At 52.2% G+C, this 17,088-nt stretch overlaps 1 protein-coding gene across 2 annotated transcripts in view; it reads left to right on the top strand.

Annotated features, from left to right (window-relative positions):
* INPP5D (inositol polyphosphate-5-phosphatase D) overlaps nt 1–17,088 on the top strand; it is a 124,619-nt gene that overhangs the window by 48,603 nt on the left and 58,928 nt on the right. For both annotated transcript variants that reach the window (XM_047869461.1, XM_047869460.1), the window contains exons 3-5: nt 5,812–5,962; nt 8,468–8,639; nt 12,322–12,462. In XM_047869461.1, the coding sequence (XP_047725417.1) occupies nt 5,812–5,962; nt 8,468–8,639; nt 12,322–12,462 (464 nt within the window). The remainder of the gene's footprint in view (nt 1–5,811; nt 5,963–8,467; nt 8,640–12,321; nt 12,463–17,088) is intronic.

Below are 17,088 nucleotides of genomic sequence, written 5' to 3'. Positions count from 1 at the left end.
TTTAAGATCCCAGACAGTGCTGAAGTTAAAGTTACCCCCTGGGAAAGTTTAGCCCATCCAGCGCTCTGGCCTCCCTGCCCTGCTCACCCTTCCTCCGGAGGGTGTCTGAAAGTCGCAGTTATTTCTGGACATACCACATTTCTCAGAGTGCACAGCCCTGAGTCTCCAACAGACTGGATATACAGCTGCCCTTTGTCTCAAAGACCCTGGTGGCGGTCTCTTCCTGAGCCCTGGGGCTGGGGCTGGCCCTCTTCCCTTGCTGTACCTTCCCCAGGAGCACTGTACCTGGGTGAGCTCAGGGGCCAGATGGTGGGGGAAGAGGCCTTTCCCTGCAAGGCCCAGCCTGGCAACCCGCGTCTCTGTTTCCTTCTGCAACTTTTCAAACGCGAGGCCTGTTTTATGCCATGAGCACATCTCCCCAAACAGAGGTGGGGCGGGTCATTACCCTTGAAGGGGCTTCAGGGACTGTTTGAGGCCGAGCCAAGCAGGGTCCCTTTCCTTCTAGGACTGAGAAACTTGTGGGGAGGCAGGCATCGCTGGGTGTGGGGACAAGGGCTTTGTGGAAATGCTAGTGCTGGAAAGTGCCTGGAACATTCCAGAGACGAGATTGTAACGGAGACAGAAGAGACCGGTGTTTTGTTTCACCATCTGAACTACCCCCTACCATATTTTTTCCTGCGTGACTTTTGGTGATGAACATAAATTCATGTCCGTTCTGTCGATCCCACAAGTCCCGAGAGGCGCCTGTCTGCTCTGTGCCCACACGCCGTAAGTTGACAGGCTGACCTAGCGCGGGAGATGCTTCGCTCTTTGCATTTTCAAAGCCGACCTGGTATGTGCTCTAGGTGTCTGCCGAAGAGGGAAGGAACTCACTCCTGGTGGCAGGGGAGTCACCACAGAGCGGAAAGCCGGCCATCCATTGGCAGTACCCTGGGGAGGGTCTATAATCACGTGGGGCTCACGCTCTCAGTGCAAGTCTAACGTGGGGCTTCAGGGTTTCTCTGTTTCAAAATGACTCGATAAATCTCCTCAGGAAGGCAGTGGCTGCGGAATGCGGAACAAAGTCTGGAGGCCCCAACAGTCAGGGATGGAGGGCAGCCCCCCTTCCCCGAAAGCGCGGCCGGTTCCCTCTGCCCGTGCGAGTGCTGCCTTCCCACTGCTTCCCTGGGGGCCCAGCCAGCACCGCCTGCATGTGCCGAGGCTCTTCCGGTAGAGCCCACCTTCGCTCCCTCCCCAGCCCTGGTTTCCAGCTGGTGGAGGGGAGGCACAGCCACGTGAGGGTGCAGGACGGCCTGTCCTGGCCACAGAGGGCCGCAGCTCCTGCCGGACAGCCCTCTTGGGGTTCCTACACCTGCCCCCCTTCGTGGGTGGTGCCACAGGGCGGCAGCTGCTCCCCTGTTGCTGGCTCCGGAAGGCTGTGCCCCTCTCATTGGTATCCCTGCACCCCCATCCACTAAATTCTCCCCCAAGGCCCTGATGTCACGTGACATCCGGCTCCTGCCAGGACCTGAGTGATACATACAACAGACTTCTTGTCAGCATTTGTAGGTGCAAGTTGTTGGAAAGGCAGCACTTTTGAGGGAGGGCTGTGGTCCTGGGTGGTGAGAGGTGGGACCTCCCCACTGCCAACACCGCCCCACCCCGTTTCTTCGCATCCCCCTGCCCCGGACCCACATCGGGTCCTCTCTGACCATCTCTCCTGGCTCCAGATACCCGGCTCCTACCCCGACTCCACCAGAGCAAGTCCATCCAGCCACTGGTTGCCGGGACCTCCCACTGTCAGGGCCCCCAGACCTGGCCCCTGTCCACAGGGTACGTGGTAACGTGGATATGAACGTGACCTGGCCCCTGTCCCCGAGGGACCTCAGTGTTCCCGCTGGCCCGTGGTCAGCGCCCTGTTCACCTGGAAGCCCCGACTGCTGACTCCCTGCTCCTGTCATTGACTTGACAGTGTTTGCTAGGTGGCCCCCAAGTCTGGCTCTCCTCTGAGCAGCCCCATCCCCTTGCTGGCCACACCACCCCACCCTCTTGGCCACCCTACCTGAGTGGAGAGCCTTTCTAGGTCCGGCTGAGGAGCAGGAAGGCCACAGCTGGGCTGCTCCTGTCTGTGCCTGCCAGGTGGGGACGCCCACCTCCTGTCTGCGCTGCACTCCTCACCCCTGCACCCCACCCTCAGCCTGGGCCAGCTCAGGAGCTTGTAGAATCCTGGGCACCCTGACCTTTTTCTCTTCCTGTTGCTGTTCTAGAATGTGCTTTGAACATAAGTTATTCCAGGAGTCTCTGCGAACCCCTTCAAATCTTAGTGCCAAGAGCAAATACTGATTGAGAACAGTTCCTCCTCCGGAGAGACCCTGACTTTGGCCTAATTGGCATCCTGCCATCCACGTTTCCTCTGCGTCTGTGCTGCCTGTTGAGACAGGCTGCTCCCTGTTGACCCACACGTGCACAGCGTGTCTTCACTCCGCGTGGGATCTTCATGTAGACCTGCCCCCTGGCGAGCGCCCCATGCCTTTCCTGGGTGCTTCCCTCTCAGGAGTGCTGGGGGAGGTGCGGGAAGGCATCCCTTCCCCCCAGGAAGCAGTGCCTTTCAGTGACCATTCACTGGCTTGCGCACCCGTCCCCGAAGACAGTCCTTGAGGCCTGGGCTCAACCTTCACCGTCTGCCTTCCTGGGTTTGCCAGGCCCTGGCTCCCTGGCCTCCGTGAACCGTCCAAACACAGGCAGTGTCCGGCATGTCTGTCCCGCCAACAGCACTCTGCATCTGCTTCTGGCTGCCTGGTCCTCCCGCCTGCCTCCTGCCTCACGGGATCTGTAGGGATTAGATTCACGTTAGGGGGTCCTGTTCCTCTGCATGCTTAAGACACTGTATTTCATCAGTTCTAAGACGCTTATTTTCTCGCATTGAACGTTTCTGAAATAAAACGTGTCCATGCTTAATGGCGGATCATAGTTTACACGTTAGCCTTTTTAGGACTATGCGTAATAACGTGTATCTTAGCATCGATGCCTCTTAAGTCCCACCTCCAGCGTGCCCCCCTCAGACTCACATTCCCGGCAGAGAACCCTCTTCCACACTCGCATATGAGCCGTTTCCCTTTGGCTTTCTTTAGTGGTTTCATATCCTTGTTCGATACGCCTAAAAGCTTGTCGTCCATTAGCTGCAAATTCTTTGGCAAGGTGACACTCACCACGGCTGCTTTAATGGAAGTGAGTCCATCGACCTTGCATCATGTCAGATTATTGTTGTTATTCTGCTCATTTTTGGTTTTGAACCTATTCTTGTTGCTTTTGAGAAGGTCTGCTGCTCAGAGATTTCTGGTTCCGTAATGTTTGAAAGAGATTGCTTAACATGGGGCTTTGCGACAATAGGGAATGTATTGAAAATAATCTTTTAAAAAAACCCTTTGTTAAACTATAAATTTACTAACTGGCTTAAACAGCACAGTCACACACACATAGCCTCACGTACAGATTTACACGCGTGTGGTGCAAATGCACAAACGAACACACTTGGAGAGACAGAGAGGCCACGTGGAGAGCCGAGGTGAAAGTCAGGTGGATTCTTGTTGAAGGCAAATGCATCCTCACTACAGCATGGGGTTAACCACCAGGAGCAGGGCCTCAGGGACAGGTCTGAGTCCTGGTCTGTTCCCAGAGGTCTGGGTCTGTCCCGGTCTGGGTCATGCTGCTTCGTTTGCTATCCCAATCCCACTTACCTGCAGCCCTTCGTGAAGACCTCCAGTCCAAGCAGCCACCCCCAGCCTCCCACGTCAGTCCCAACCATGCTGGAGTAATGGGTACCTGACTTGGAGGTGGGCAAGTCAGGACGGTCCGGCCACACTAAGCCAGACCCCCTGCGTTCGCCCACCTGGCAGGCTTTCCATCCCCCACCCTATTGTCCTGTTGGCCTTCCTTCCCACCTGTGGTCAGTCCCAGCCCCTTCAGCAAGAAGGCTGCTGGCAGCCCCCAGGGGAGCATTTGGACCTCTGGTTTCAAACTCCAGCGATGGCACCTTCTCAGCTTATTGTAAAATTCCATGACTGCCAGCGGGCGCCTGGGTGGTACAGTCGGTTAGGCACCCGATTCTTGATTTCATCTCAGGTCACGATTTCACGGTTCATGAGATCGAGCCCGACATCAGGCACTGCGCTGACAGCATGAAGCCTGCTTGAGATTCTCTCTTTCCCTCTCTCTATGCCCCTCCCCTGCTTGTGTGCACTCTCTGCCAATATAAATAAATAAACATTTTGAAAATAAATAAATAAAATTACATGGCTGCCGTGGACAAGATGGGTGTTATGAAAACGCGGGTGAACTTAGTGTTAGGACCCAGATGGCTGTGCTCTGACTCCAGGGAAGCCCCGCCCAGAAAGGGGCATCCTTTTGTATCATCCCTGTGCCCACCAACAGCCTGGTCCCTTTCCCCTGTCCAGCCGCACCAGGCTCACTGCTCCTCCCCAGAGCCCGGCTACATCTCCCTCCTCCACCCAGGGCAGCAACCCCACTCAACCGCTTCTTGGCTGGATCCGGAACACCCGGCCTCACACTGTCCACGTTTGCCCTCTGTGCCAGAGGGAGGGAGAAGTCCAAGATGCCTCTGGGTTTCTGGCTACGCCAGTGGGGACATGATGCTGCCATTCCTTGAGACAGGGAGCACGAGGAGAGGCAGGCAAGGTACTGGACAGGAAGGGTGGACAGGACTTGGGGACACGGTGGGTTAGGAGGGTGGGGTACTGCATTCAAGAGAAGGTGAGTCTCCTTGAGGTTCTCACATCCAGCCCTGGCGCCTGATAGCTTCTTGGTATGGGCGGGGCCTCAGTGGGTGGAGCCTCCATTAGCAATGCTGGCTGCCCAAGGCCCACCTTGAATTTTTTGCTGGAGCCACTGTACAAGCAAGAGGAAGGAGACCTGGCCCCAGGGCAGTTGAACAGCACTGCAGAATCACCTGCTGGCTCCTCTGTCATCAGCAACAGAGATATAAATCAGGGAAAAATACTGTGCTGCCTCACCATTTTTCTGAGTTTTGATAAAACAGAATTTTAGCAAATGAAAATATTAAAATTAAAGCAAAACAATTGCCAGAATAGATTGCCTTGTGTTTAAAGATAAATTATCTTGGGCGGGGGGTGGGGGTGGTGAGAGGAAACAAAAATAATTCCCCAACAGAACACACATATACACACAGTCTAGAAAAACGTATTCCCATGTATTAAAAGTAGGTCTAGGGTGCCTGGACATCTCAGTTGGTTGAGCATCCGACTTTGGCTCAGGTCATGATCTCATGGTTTATGGGTTTAAGCGGGCTCTGTGCTGACAGCTAGGAGCCCGGAGCCTGCTTCAGATTCTGTGTCTCCCTCTCTCTCTGCCCCTCCCTCACTCACACTCTGTCTTTCTCTCTCTCAAAAAAAAAAAAAAAAAAAAAAATTAAAAAAAAGTAGGTCTCTTGGGGTTTGGGACTACAGGTGAGTTCTTTTTTTAAAAAAGTCTGTATTTTCTAATTTTGCCATAATGAAAATGTATTCCTTGTATAACCAAATGCTTTTTAAAATAAAAGTTAAAAAAAAAAACAAACAAAGAAAAAGAATCTTTAAAACTGTCCTATTTGTGCCTTTTGCAGACTGGCTCTTGGGGCTGCTGGTTCCAGGATGTGAGGGTGTGGGCGTGGCGGACAGACACTGCGTGGGAGCCCAGGGCTTTTTCTGGATCGAGGTCACTCCCTCGGCCTTGTTGGTCTCTGCTACAGGTGGCCTTTGTGGTTAGGTGATGTCCCAGCCAGTTCAAATGTGTTTCTGTTTGGGGTTCTGTCCTCAGGCGTCCGAAGGTGTCCCCATGCGGTTCTTCACCAAGCTGGACCAGCTCATCGAGTTTTACAAGAAAGAAAACATGGGTCTGGTCACCCACCTGCAATATCCAGTGCCCCTGGAGGAGGAGGACGCAGGTGATGAGCCAGAGGAGGACACAGGTAGGAAGGGGTGGAAGGGAAGGCAGAAGGGGAACAGGGACCCTCTAAGCACTATGGGGGGAGAAGCCCCGGGATGTTTCTTTCACTACAAGGCCTTGTAGATTAAGTGAGTCTGATTATCAGAGGGAGAGAGGGTGACGTGGTGGCTAAGGACGAGCTAGCAAGGTAGCTCTGGGGTCAGACAGACCTGGGTCAGACTTCCTGTTCCCCAGCTTCATAGCTGTGTGACCTTGGGCAAACTACTTAACCTCTCTGAACCACAGACTTCTCTTAAAGAGACAGTAAAAATAATATGTACCTGTCGGGGTGTCACCAAATGAGTCAATGAATGTAGTACACAGTAAGCACTCAATATATGCAACTCCCATCCTCATCAAAATAACTAGCTGCATTTCACTGTAAAGAGAATGGATGAGGAAATACTTGTGACCAACTGGAAGGCCTGTGAGAGAGGCGTTTCTTTATGTCATCTCTAAAAGGAAAAAACAGTAGAGCCCCTAAAAAGTCTGTGAGAGTCAGGCCTCTCCTTAAAACCGTGGAGGGCCACAGACTAGTCAAACAGGAGCCCGGCAGAGGACCCTGCAGCACAGAACCCCAACTGGACGGCACCCTTTTCGCCTCAAAAGTTCGCTTTCTGGGGCACCTGTTCAGCTTAGTCAGTTAAGCGTCCGACTCTTGATTTCAGCTCAGGTCATGATCTCATGGTTTGTGGGTTAGCGCTGACAGTGTGGAGCCTGCTTGGGATTCTCAGTCCCTCTCTCTCTGCCCCTCCCCTGCTAGCGCACTCTCTCTCTCTCTCAAAATAAGTAAATAAACATTAAAAAAAAAAAAAAGTTTACTTCCTAAAAGAAAACCTGAGATAAGTAACTGAGCCCCTCAACTGGTCAGGGTTCCTCCTAAGTCCCAGGGCCTGGAAACAGGTCCCCTGGACTTGCCCCCCCTAAGAGGGGGCAGGTTAGACCAGAGATGCTGAGGTCCCTGGGCTGGCTCCCACCCTGTCCCTGCAGGCTGCTGCCCGCCATGTGCTGGGCGCCCTTTTCACCCCACTCCCACGGTCTGGCTTGTGGGCCACGGGCCCATCTTCCTCCTGACTTCCTGGGGACCCACTCTGAGTGGTTGCACAGTTCATAGACCGCCTCAGCAGAGGATAAACTCTGAGGAGTGGAGTTCTCTGTGGAGGAGGTGAGGGCCAGGCAGAGTGTTGGAAAAGGACCGAAGCTCCGTGGAGACTGAGACGAGGCCCAGGCAGCCCGTGTCCCTTCTCACCTCCCTCCGCCGAGTAAGAGGTGCCCTCATCTGAAATAGCCCCAGATGACGTGTTCCCGGATGAGTCCAGGGTCACTCACCTGCCCCATGCCACGGCCACATGTCCCCCGGCTGTCCCCAAGGCCTCGGCCTTGATGCTGAGAAGCCGTCCTGCAGAAATGCCCTTCACACGCTGGTGTCCTCACTCCCCGCACACCTGATGGCTTTCCGGGGACGGCCGTCTGGAGAAAGACCCCGGCACCCTCACTAGCAGCTGGGAAGAGAAACCCAGTCTCGTGACGGCTGGCTTCACTTCCCCAAAGGCGGTGCAGTTGTGGGCTTGAACCCAAGCAGTGTGACAGTCACCCCCTCCGCCCGGTCCAGGGGTCTGATTTGGCTCAGGTCTCAAGGTGCTGCCAGTCCCCCAGGGCTCCAAACACACTCATATCACCGCAACAACCCCAGGCCACAGAGAGTATGACGAGCTCATCCCTTAAAGATAATGTCCCCGGGGCAGCTCTGTGGCAGGGGGCCCTGGTGTGGCCATTCGGTGTGGGAGGAGGCCCCAGACAGGTCTTGGACCCAAGGGGCTCGGATCCCTCGTCCATTTGTGCTGTGCACAGGAGAGCAGTTCCCCTGAGGGTGAATGTGCAGGAGTCCTTTCTCCCAGGCCAAATTCAAGTTGTTTGTTTTATACTTCAGTTCTCTGGGTGAAGGAGGCCCTCGCTTTCTTTATTTGTCTCCTAGGGTATGGTGGGGAGAGAAGGAACAGCAGAAGCTGGAGGGAAAGCAGAGGAAGGGAGGCCGGGGTGGGAGAGAGAGGAGCCGGGCCTGCTTGCTCCCCACCCTTGCGCCTCCTGTCTGGGGAACTGGGCCTGTGCCCCATCCAGGGCCCCTGCCTCAGCCCTGAAAGCTGGCCTTCCCGCTGAGGCTGCTGGCTCCACCTGTCCAAGGCCAGCAGCCCTGCCCGGTGCCCAGCTGGCGGGTGTTTGCTGAGCGCCTCAACGGGCCAACCTAGCCGCACGGCCAAAGACTTCTAAGACCGGGCCCCTGCCATCAGCAGGCCCCCCATCTAGTCAGGGAGCAGAGACAGAGGGGACCATGCAGGCACAGATGGGGTCTGTAACTGGGCGCAGCGGCCTGGACCCCCCTCCCCGACACGGGAGGGGTCACTACGCCAGAGACCCTCTGTAGCGGGGGGTGACCCTGAGAGAAGCGAGTGCTCAGACCAAATGGCGTTCCTGCTCTTCTCTTGAGTAGAAGGTGTCCTGTCCCCTCCTGAGCTGCCACCGAGAAACATCCCTTTACCTGCCGGGCCATGTGAGGCCAAGGAGGCCCCTGCTTCCAGCGAGAATCCGAGAGCCACCGAGGTCAGCTGGTCGAGCCTTTCCGAACTATTGTTTCAGCGACTGCAGAGCATAGACACTAGTGGGTGAGTCCCCTCCACCACGTGGCTCGCGTCTCAGAGGCCCGCCTCCGTCCCCACCACGCCCGGCTGCCTGGCAGGAGCTGGTTATGGACGGACGAGCGGTCCTCCGCTGCAGAGGCCTGGTCCAGACGTCAGGGGCCTATGCTGTGATCCCCTGCCCGGGGCTCGCCGTGAACCACACGTGGCATCCTTCCCCATCACAAATATCGCGACTGCCGTGGGGTCCATGGAGTCCGATGGGCCACAGAGGGTTCACTGCAGGCTGGACCTGCCATGTGGCCCTTTCCTGCTCTGGGCCCAGCTCCGAGGGGGCCACCTTGGATCACCCGTACATCGGCCAGATCAGTGTCTCTGTGTATGGTATGGGCTGTGATCTACACCGCACGCCTCTCCTTTCTCCGTGGGACATGCAGTCATTCTAATTCTTTAGAATCTCCTTGATCTGAGTCCAGGCTCCCGGGATCTTGTCCCGTATGTAGGCCCACACTGGCTCCTACGGGTCCGTGTCGATGAGACCCTGCAGCTTCCTTGCTGTGTCCTCCTGTGTCTCTCTTAGCAGGCCCAACACTTCCCCTGCTGGATGGTGGCAAGTGGGGGTATCGCGTGGGAGGGGTGGGAGTTGTGTTACAGACCACAGGCCCTGAGTACAAGACCGGCCAGGGCGGGTGGCCTTAACAGGAGGGAGTTCTCTGCGGGGAAAGATGCCCCAGTGCCCAGCACATTGCCTGGCACGGAGGAGGACTGCCCAGGTGGTGCTGAATGAGCTAATAAGTTAGTACGCGGTGACTTCCGTGCATTAAGAATCTTAAAAATATGTTTTTTTGTTTGTTTCTTTGTGGGAAAAAGGCCCCCTCGAAGAATATCGAGGGGCTGATGCAGGGCTAATTAGCTTCAGGGCTAATGCAATCTCTCTAGCCTGAAGGATCAGTGAGGACAGCTCTCCCACCATCCGATTTGGCAAAATACAGAGGAAATGCCTGAAAGTACACAGGAGCCGCCTGGTTGCTAAGCTACCTGGTGTTGTTATATTTCCACTTTGAATACCCCTGGATTCTTCTGTAGGCCCACCAGGTCACATCCTGCGTGCACTCCATGAATGACTTGTGTTGTCCCTGAAATAGCTAAATCCCCAATGTTTTCAACCTGTCGAGGTGTTATCACCCCTACTCCCTCCTTGTGTGCACATAACAACTACTTAGTAAACCATTCCGTATAGAGCCATCGTGCAGTTTCCACGAGGGTCTGTTTCTCTCCAGGGTTAGATGCTAAGTGGACTGAGCTCCTTGGGGAAATAGGCTCCCGACTCCTTGGCATGTCCTGGTCAGTCCCTCCTCTCTAGGGACAGGTGCTCTCTGGGGCCGCCCGGTACAGTGACACAGGACGAGGTGTGCAGCCTCGAGAGAGAAGGCAGGGGGCGGCTGGGGGCTTGTGTGCTCTCTGTTTCTGCTCCTCAGCTAACACATGGCAGTGGGGCCCTCCTCACACTTCTGCTGGGAGCTGGGGATGAGTAAACGGAGCACGGTGGTGGGACCACGGAAGCAGTGACACAGGGCTTGTCCTCTGTGCTCTTCTGGGTCGTGGAAGACTGAGATTCTGCCTTGTGTTTTAAAGTCAGTCTGTATTAGGGTGCTTGGGTGGCTCAGTCGGTTGTGAGTCCGACTTCGGCTCAGGTCATGATCTCGCGGTACGTGAGTTCAAGCCCCGTGTTGGGCTCTGTGCTGACAGCTCAGAGCCTGGAGCCTGCTTCGGATTCTGTGTCTCCTTCTCTCTCTGCTCCTCCCCCACTCTTGCTTTGTCCCTGTCTCTCTCTCAAAAATAAAATAAACATTAAAAAAGTAAATAATAAAGTCAGTTTGTTTTGCATGGAGAATAGCTTTTTACATGAAGGACTGCCTTTTGATTATTCTTCGCTATAAGACAGCCCGCACAGTCTTTTGTGCAAGTTAATTAAATCTAATCAGGCCATAGTTAATAGTTATTATGCGACTGCTGAGTGAAATCAGGCTTCTCTGGTAAACAGAGTTCGCATCTCTATGTGAACACTTTCCTACGACAAACGTCCTAACAAATACAGCTTCCTAGAACGAGCACTCGTGGTCTCAGAATTCTGAGTCGTAGTCTTTGGAACCGTTAAAATACGTGCCTTACTGCCGTGGGAGTGGCTTGGTCCTTTTCAGAGACAGACTCAGGCAGAAACTGGATTTTTATGATGTCAAGACCCAGAATGAGTGTAGATTAACCTTCAATGTGATGACGGCCGGTGTGTAAATAGTTGCTGACTTCTCACTCTGAGTCAGTCCGAATGGCCAATGGCCGAGGGCCTTTCCAGCTTTAAGGAAAGCTTAAGAGCAACAGCTTTCCAGTCTTTCAAAGGTCCTGTGGCACCAACTTGATTATATGTCAAGGCTGGAACAAAGATTTTTAAAGCTTGTGATAATTTTTTCACACAGGCAGATCAACAACCTTTAGTCTCAGCTTGCTCATTTGTAAAATAGGAATAATAACAATAACAATAACAATAATAATAATAATAATAACTGCCTCCTAACATTGGTTTGGAGACTAACAGGGAAATGGGGCATTCAGTGCTTAGCAGAGTGAGTGCTATGTTACGCCCAGGAAATATTTGCTGTGATTATGATTTGAATCATTACAGGAACAAAGACTCTAAAGTAACCCAGGGGCGCCTGGGTGGCTCAGTCGGTTGAGCGTCCGACTTCGGCTCAGGTCATGATCTCGCGGTCCGTGAGTTTGAGCCCCGCGTCAGGCTCTGTGCTGACAGCTCAGAGCCTGGAGCCTGTTTCAGATTCTGTGTCTCCCTCTCTCTCTGACCCTCCCCCGTTCATGCTCTGTCTCTCTCTGTCTCAAAAATAAATAAACGTTAAAAAAAAAAATTAAAAAAATATATATAATAAAGTAACCCAGGGCGGGGGCAGGGGGGTGGCAGGAGGGGGAATGTGCTGGGAGAGAGGATACAGAGGGACCATTAGATTCACGTGATGGACCTGGTGCCACACAGCCTGGGCCCTGCCTCTGCTGGGCCGTCATGCACGGTGAGCGAGTCCTGCCTGCATGTGCGTCGCCCAGAGATTGAGGGGCCTGGAGCCAGACCCGGGAGGGCGAGGGCAGGGCACTGAGCCGGGCACCCTATTCCCAGCCCATCACTCACCACCGAGACTTCCCCTTGGAGCCCAGCACAGCTCAGAACATCCTAAACACAGAGCTCCAGGTGGCCTTCGACCGTGAATTTGGAGTTGGGAGGTGAGCTAGAACCATTTGCCAGCTCTACACTAAGCATCACTCAGCCCCCAGGTGCTGTCTTTAAAGGCAAAGGAGGTAGGGAAACAAGTCAGCTGTACATTTTCCAGTTGTTTTGTCTCCTTTTTAAAGGATAAACATGTTTATGGAAATGTTTATTTCCAACCAGTATCACTTCCTTCCAAGTATGGGCTTGGGAAAAAGCCTTTATGGAAGGGTGAAGAGGCATCCTCCCTTACCGACCCTTAAACTTGCCCAGACCTGCTTCTCGACCCTTTCCCTGAGACCAGGGATGCCATCCAGGAGCGTACACATGTTCTGAAGGACGGCATCTCGGCCGAGATGCAGAGAATGATTTCTTCCTTTACGGTTGGGCTTTGCAGCTAAAGGAACAGAAGCAGTATGTTTCTCTTTCTATTATTTTCAGGCTTCCCGAAGAGCATCTTAAAGCCATCCAAGATTATTTAACCACTCAGCTCGCCCTGGATTCTGACTTTGTGAAGACAGGCTCCAACAGCCTCCCTCATTTGAAGAAACTGACCATGTTCCTCTGCAAGGAGCTCTATGGGTAATGGCTCCGTGGGTGTGGCCATCCCCCAGGGGCGGGGACAGTGGGGACAGTCCCGGGGAAGAGATTCAGCTCATTAGAGTGAGCCGGGCTCTCCGCCTGGCTGTCCAAATACCTCAGCTGTACTCAGAATAATAGGGCAGAGTTGGCAGAGGTTAGAAACCTTTGTGGTTGTTTCAAGGTTTTGTTTTCATGGTATTTAAACTGTGGCCTTTTTTTTTTTAACTGAAGTTAATTTGAGGCCAGTTGCTGTGGGAAGGGGTGAGTGGGAGCCCTTTCACACTTGCTCAGGATCCAGCAGTAAGACTTTTGCACTGTCCCTCCTTGCTGCAGCCAGCACCTCAGACAAGCACAAAAGGGCTCTGAGAGGAAAGAAATTAAAGTCAGCCAATCTTCTGCATGGGTGGGGACGGCCCAGGGTCGCCAGTTTGTTTTTTTTTTTAAGGGAGCCAGGTCTCCAAAACTTTCATTCTCCAATATTGAATTCATTGAATGACCAATTAGGAAAAATTCTGATTTCTTTTAGATTTTGAAAATTTTATGGTTTAACTTAATGTTAAAATTAACTTCAAGCTTCAGTACATTTTAATTGTTAGAAGTACAAAATTAAGGCTGCTGTGCTATCTGAAGAATTGACAGAGGGCTATTTTAAATACTTGGGGGAAAAAAAACCCAGAAAATACCATTCACAAGAAATCATAAGGAGCCAAAACAATCCCATTTTATTTTATTTTTTTCAACGTTTATTTATTTTTGGGACAGAGAGAGACACAGCATGAACGGGGGAGGGGCAGAGAGAGAGGGAGACACAGAATTGGAAGCAGGCTCCAGGCTCTGAGCCATCAGCCCAGAGCCCGACGCTGGGCTCGAACTCACAGACTGCGAGATCGTGACCTGGCTGAAGTCGGACGCTTAACCGACTGCGCCACCCAGGCACCCCAAAACAATCCCATTTTAAATGAAGGGTCAACATTTTGGTGGGAAAAATGGCATTTCATGTGGGTGAGTCTTTTTCAGCCTATACCATTTCCTGTGTATTTTATTATAAACTTACAGCAGCTCCAGAACTCTCTGGTCAATTTCTCTGCTGCCATATCCATCTTAGCTTAGCTAATATGCCAAAAAGAATCTTTCATCATCAGTAATCAAATTGAACTTTCCTCTGAAAGGCTCTTAAAAGCACAGTGAGTACATTCGGTAAATTTAACAAATAATTTTCTTTGACAAATGGAGCACACTCATCAGATTGGCCAGTCGGGTTTTGTTTCAGTGAATTGGCTTTCAACTCATGTAGTTTCAGCCAAGTGGACCTAGAACCATTTTTATAGATGTGCTTGGAGAGATATTTTTCCACTTGATACTGTTGTTATAAATCATGTCTCACTAGGAAACACACACACACACACACACACACACACACACACGGCACTTTTTCTTTGTAAGAGACACAGATTCATGACGACTGGGAACAAGCTTTTATTTCTGTTCCAGCGGAGATCCTGTTCTTTGCTGCTTCCTTGTGTGGGAGGAAGTACATCTCCAAGTCTCTCTGCTGGCTCCCCCCGCCCCCCCACCCCAGTCACTTCTACACCTTCCCCACCTCACTGCCACCTGCACTTTCCTGGATCTGGGTCGCCTCCCTTTCCGGACACAGCAACTTCCCCGGCGTGCCTGCCTCTCTGCGCTGGTGGGAAAGCTTCCTTGGGCTTCCTGCTTTCCCCGTCTCTCTTCACTGAACACTTAACTTCCGGCTAGAATTAGAGACACTGTGATGTATCTCACTGCACACCTGTCTGTCTTCACCCTCAGAGGCAAAAGCATTGGAAGACTTGGTTAACTGGGGGATGGAATTTTAGAAAATCTTACATAGAAGCAAAGTTATGTTTCCCCTTCCACACCTCTGAACGTGTGGGTTTCAAACTGCTTTGTCTGGACCAGGTCTTCAGTTCATTCATCCTGTCTGTCAGTCATTTACTTAACCAATGTGTGTGGAGGGCCCCCCTCTGAACTTCTGGGTACTAGGATCCAGTAAAAACACAATGCACAAGCCTTCTGTTCTTTGAGACCTTGTTGGAGCTGACGTCTCAGGAGCACCATAGTAGACTAAGTCTGTAAACAAAGATAATTTTAATAAGCATTGTGACATAATAAAACAGGTAAAAGTGACAGAGACATTGGGTGGGAGGGTGTCAGTGTCCTTTGGGGGTTAAGGAGGCCTCTCTGAGGTGGTGATAGAGCTGGGACCTTGGTGACAAGGGGCAGTTAGCCACCCAGCAATTTAGTGGAGGGATGTCATGAAGAAAGGTCCCGAGGCAGGAATGAGGCCAGCCTGCGAGGGACAGAAAGTCTGTGTCGCTGGAGCACAATGAGGGAAGGAAAGTGTTAGCGGCAGAGGCTGGGGACAGGTGGGTGTGGGGTGGGCCAGACACAGGATGAATTTGAGTTCAGTCTGAATTTTAGATACATCACAAATACGTTTTTAGTGTAAGTGTATGCCATGCAGTGCTGGGATATACTTATACGAGTAGATTATCCATTATTCATCTGAAATTCAAATTCAACTGGATCTCCTGCGTCTTATCTGGCGGCGTTAGGCAGGAGCCACAGCAGGTACACCTCACAAGACTCTCGAGGTTTTACAGGATTGTGCCATGATCTGAGTTCCGGCTGCGGAGAATGGATCTCAGGAGGCTGACACAAAGCAGGAGAGCAGTTCCAAGCTCAGGGGCTGTGATGCGAGGGCAGCTCCTGAGAAGGGAAGGCGGGGATGCGTCTGGGTTGCTTCCTGCTGAGTCCCGGGGTTTGGGACAATGCCTGGCACGTGGAAATGGCTGATAGATGTTAGTTCAGTATGATGACCCTGGACGTGGGGGTGTGCAGGCACTGACAGTAGTGTGACCTGGGGCATGTGTGGATGCTGGGGCTGGTATACATTTGCTGCCTGTTTGGATGCAGGATCGGGGGAGAGGAACGGAGGGCGACCCCTAGATTTTTGGTGTGAGCAGCTGAGTGGATGGGGATGCCAGTTACTAAAAGTGGACGTTGAGGAGGAGGGTGTGGAGCTGGGGGGGGGGGGAACCTTTCTCAAGCTGCAGTGGGCTTGAAGCACTATTAGGCGTCCCGCCAGCTGAACCACCAACCTTGGAGTTATGCCAGAAGCTTAGAACCCGGGAGACCTCAGGGCAGGATCTACATTTGGGACTCATTAGCGTGCCGTTGGCACTTAAAGCCTTAAAGAGACAGGTGGGGTGAGGTCACCACAGGGGGAAGGTGCATGGAGGAGAAGGGGACCCAGGTTGGACGTTTAGATGTGGGGTATAGGAAGGAGGAGCCGGAAGAGGGACTGAGTGAGGGTAGCACCGAAGGTGACTGGGTCCATCCACTCAGACGGCCTGGCCCGACAGGAACGTCCCTAAGTGGGAAGGTGACAGAGAACTGAGGAGTGAGAAACAGGGCCAGAGCCTCCCCTGCAAAACGTCACGCTGAGTGTGCGCGTCTGAACGTCAGCGGCACGAGGGCTCGGGGGCGATTTGTGACCCCAAGTTAGATCCCCTAGAACCAGACAGAAACTTTTCCAGAGAAAAAAAGAAGAGAGAACAACGTCACCAGAGTCTGGAAATATTTGGTAATGCTTAAAATGGAGAAATGAGAAGAACTCCAAGTGGAGTTTTAAAGTAAAATGTCCTTGGGGCGCCTGGGTGGCGCAGTCGGTTAAGCGTCCGACTTCAGCCAGGTCACGATCTCGCGGTCCGTGAGTTCGAGCCCCGCGTCAGGCTCTGGGCTGATGGCTCGGAGCCTGGAGCCTGTTTCCGATTCTGTGTCTCCCTCTCTCTCTGCCCCTCCCCCGTTCATGCTCTGTCTCTCTCTGTCCCCAAAATAAATAAACGTTGAAAAAAAATTAAAAAAAAAAACATTTAAAGTAAAATGTCCAGATGTGGAAGAGGGTATTTTATCTATTAATGAGAGCAGGGTTAAGATTTTAATAGGCAAATAAACCCGAAACAAAAATACGTCACCCACATTACAGCTGCTTCATTGGAGGCCATAAAAATAAGCCCATAGTTTTCCTATCAAATCTGAAAATTAAGTCACAAAACAGCAGAATGTCAGGGAAGTATATATAGAAAACACGGGAGAGCTAACTAAGCTTATAGAAAGAATGTGTGATAAAAAATTGTGATAGTCTTTGGAAAGAGGGCATTCATAGAGATTCAACTTAGAGCTGGTAGGATGGGCTCTCGAAGAAGCAGGAAAAAACAATGCATAATCAATGGCTAAGTATATAAAAGAAAAAAGTATTCCCAGGCTTATAAAGGACCTAAATCCAGGTATTGAGAAGCCTCATAAAGATCCAATTAGCAGAACAACCAAATAGCACCATCTAAATCTCTCTCTCTCTCTTTTTTTTTTTTAACATTTATTTTTTGAGAGAGACAGACCATGAGCAGGGGAGGGGCAGAGAGGGAGGGAGACACAGAACCCGAAGCAGGCTCCAGGCACTGAGCTGTCAGCACAGAGCCTGACGTGGGGCTTGAACTCATGGACTGTGAGATCATGACCTGAGCTGAAGTCAGATGCTTAGCCGACTAAGCCACCCAGGTGCCCCTCTCTCTCTCTTTTTTTTAA

Source organism: Prionailurus viverrinus, chromosome C1 (assembly GCF_022837055.1).
Source record: "Prionailurus viverrinus isolate Anna chromosome C1, UM_Priviv_1.0, whole genome shotgun sequence".
NCBI classification, from domain to species: Eukaryota; Metazoa; Chordata; class Mammalia; order Carnivora; family Felidae; genus Prionailurus; species Prionailurus viverrinus.
Note: the sequence above shows the minus strand (reverse complement) of the source record. Positions and strands in the feature narration are given on the sequence as shown.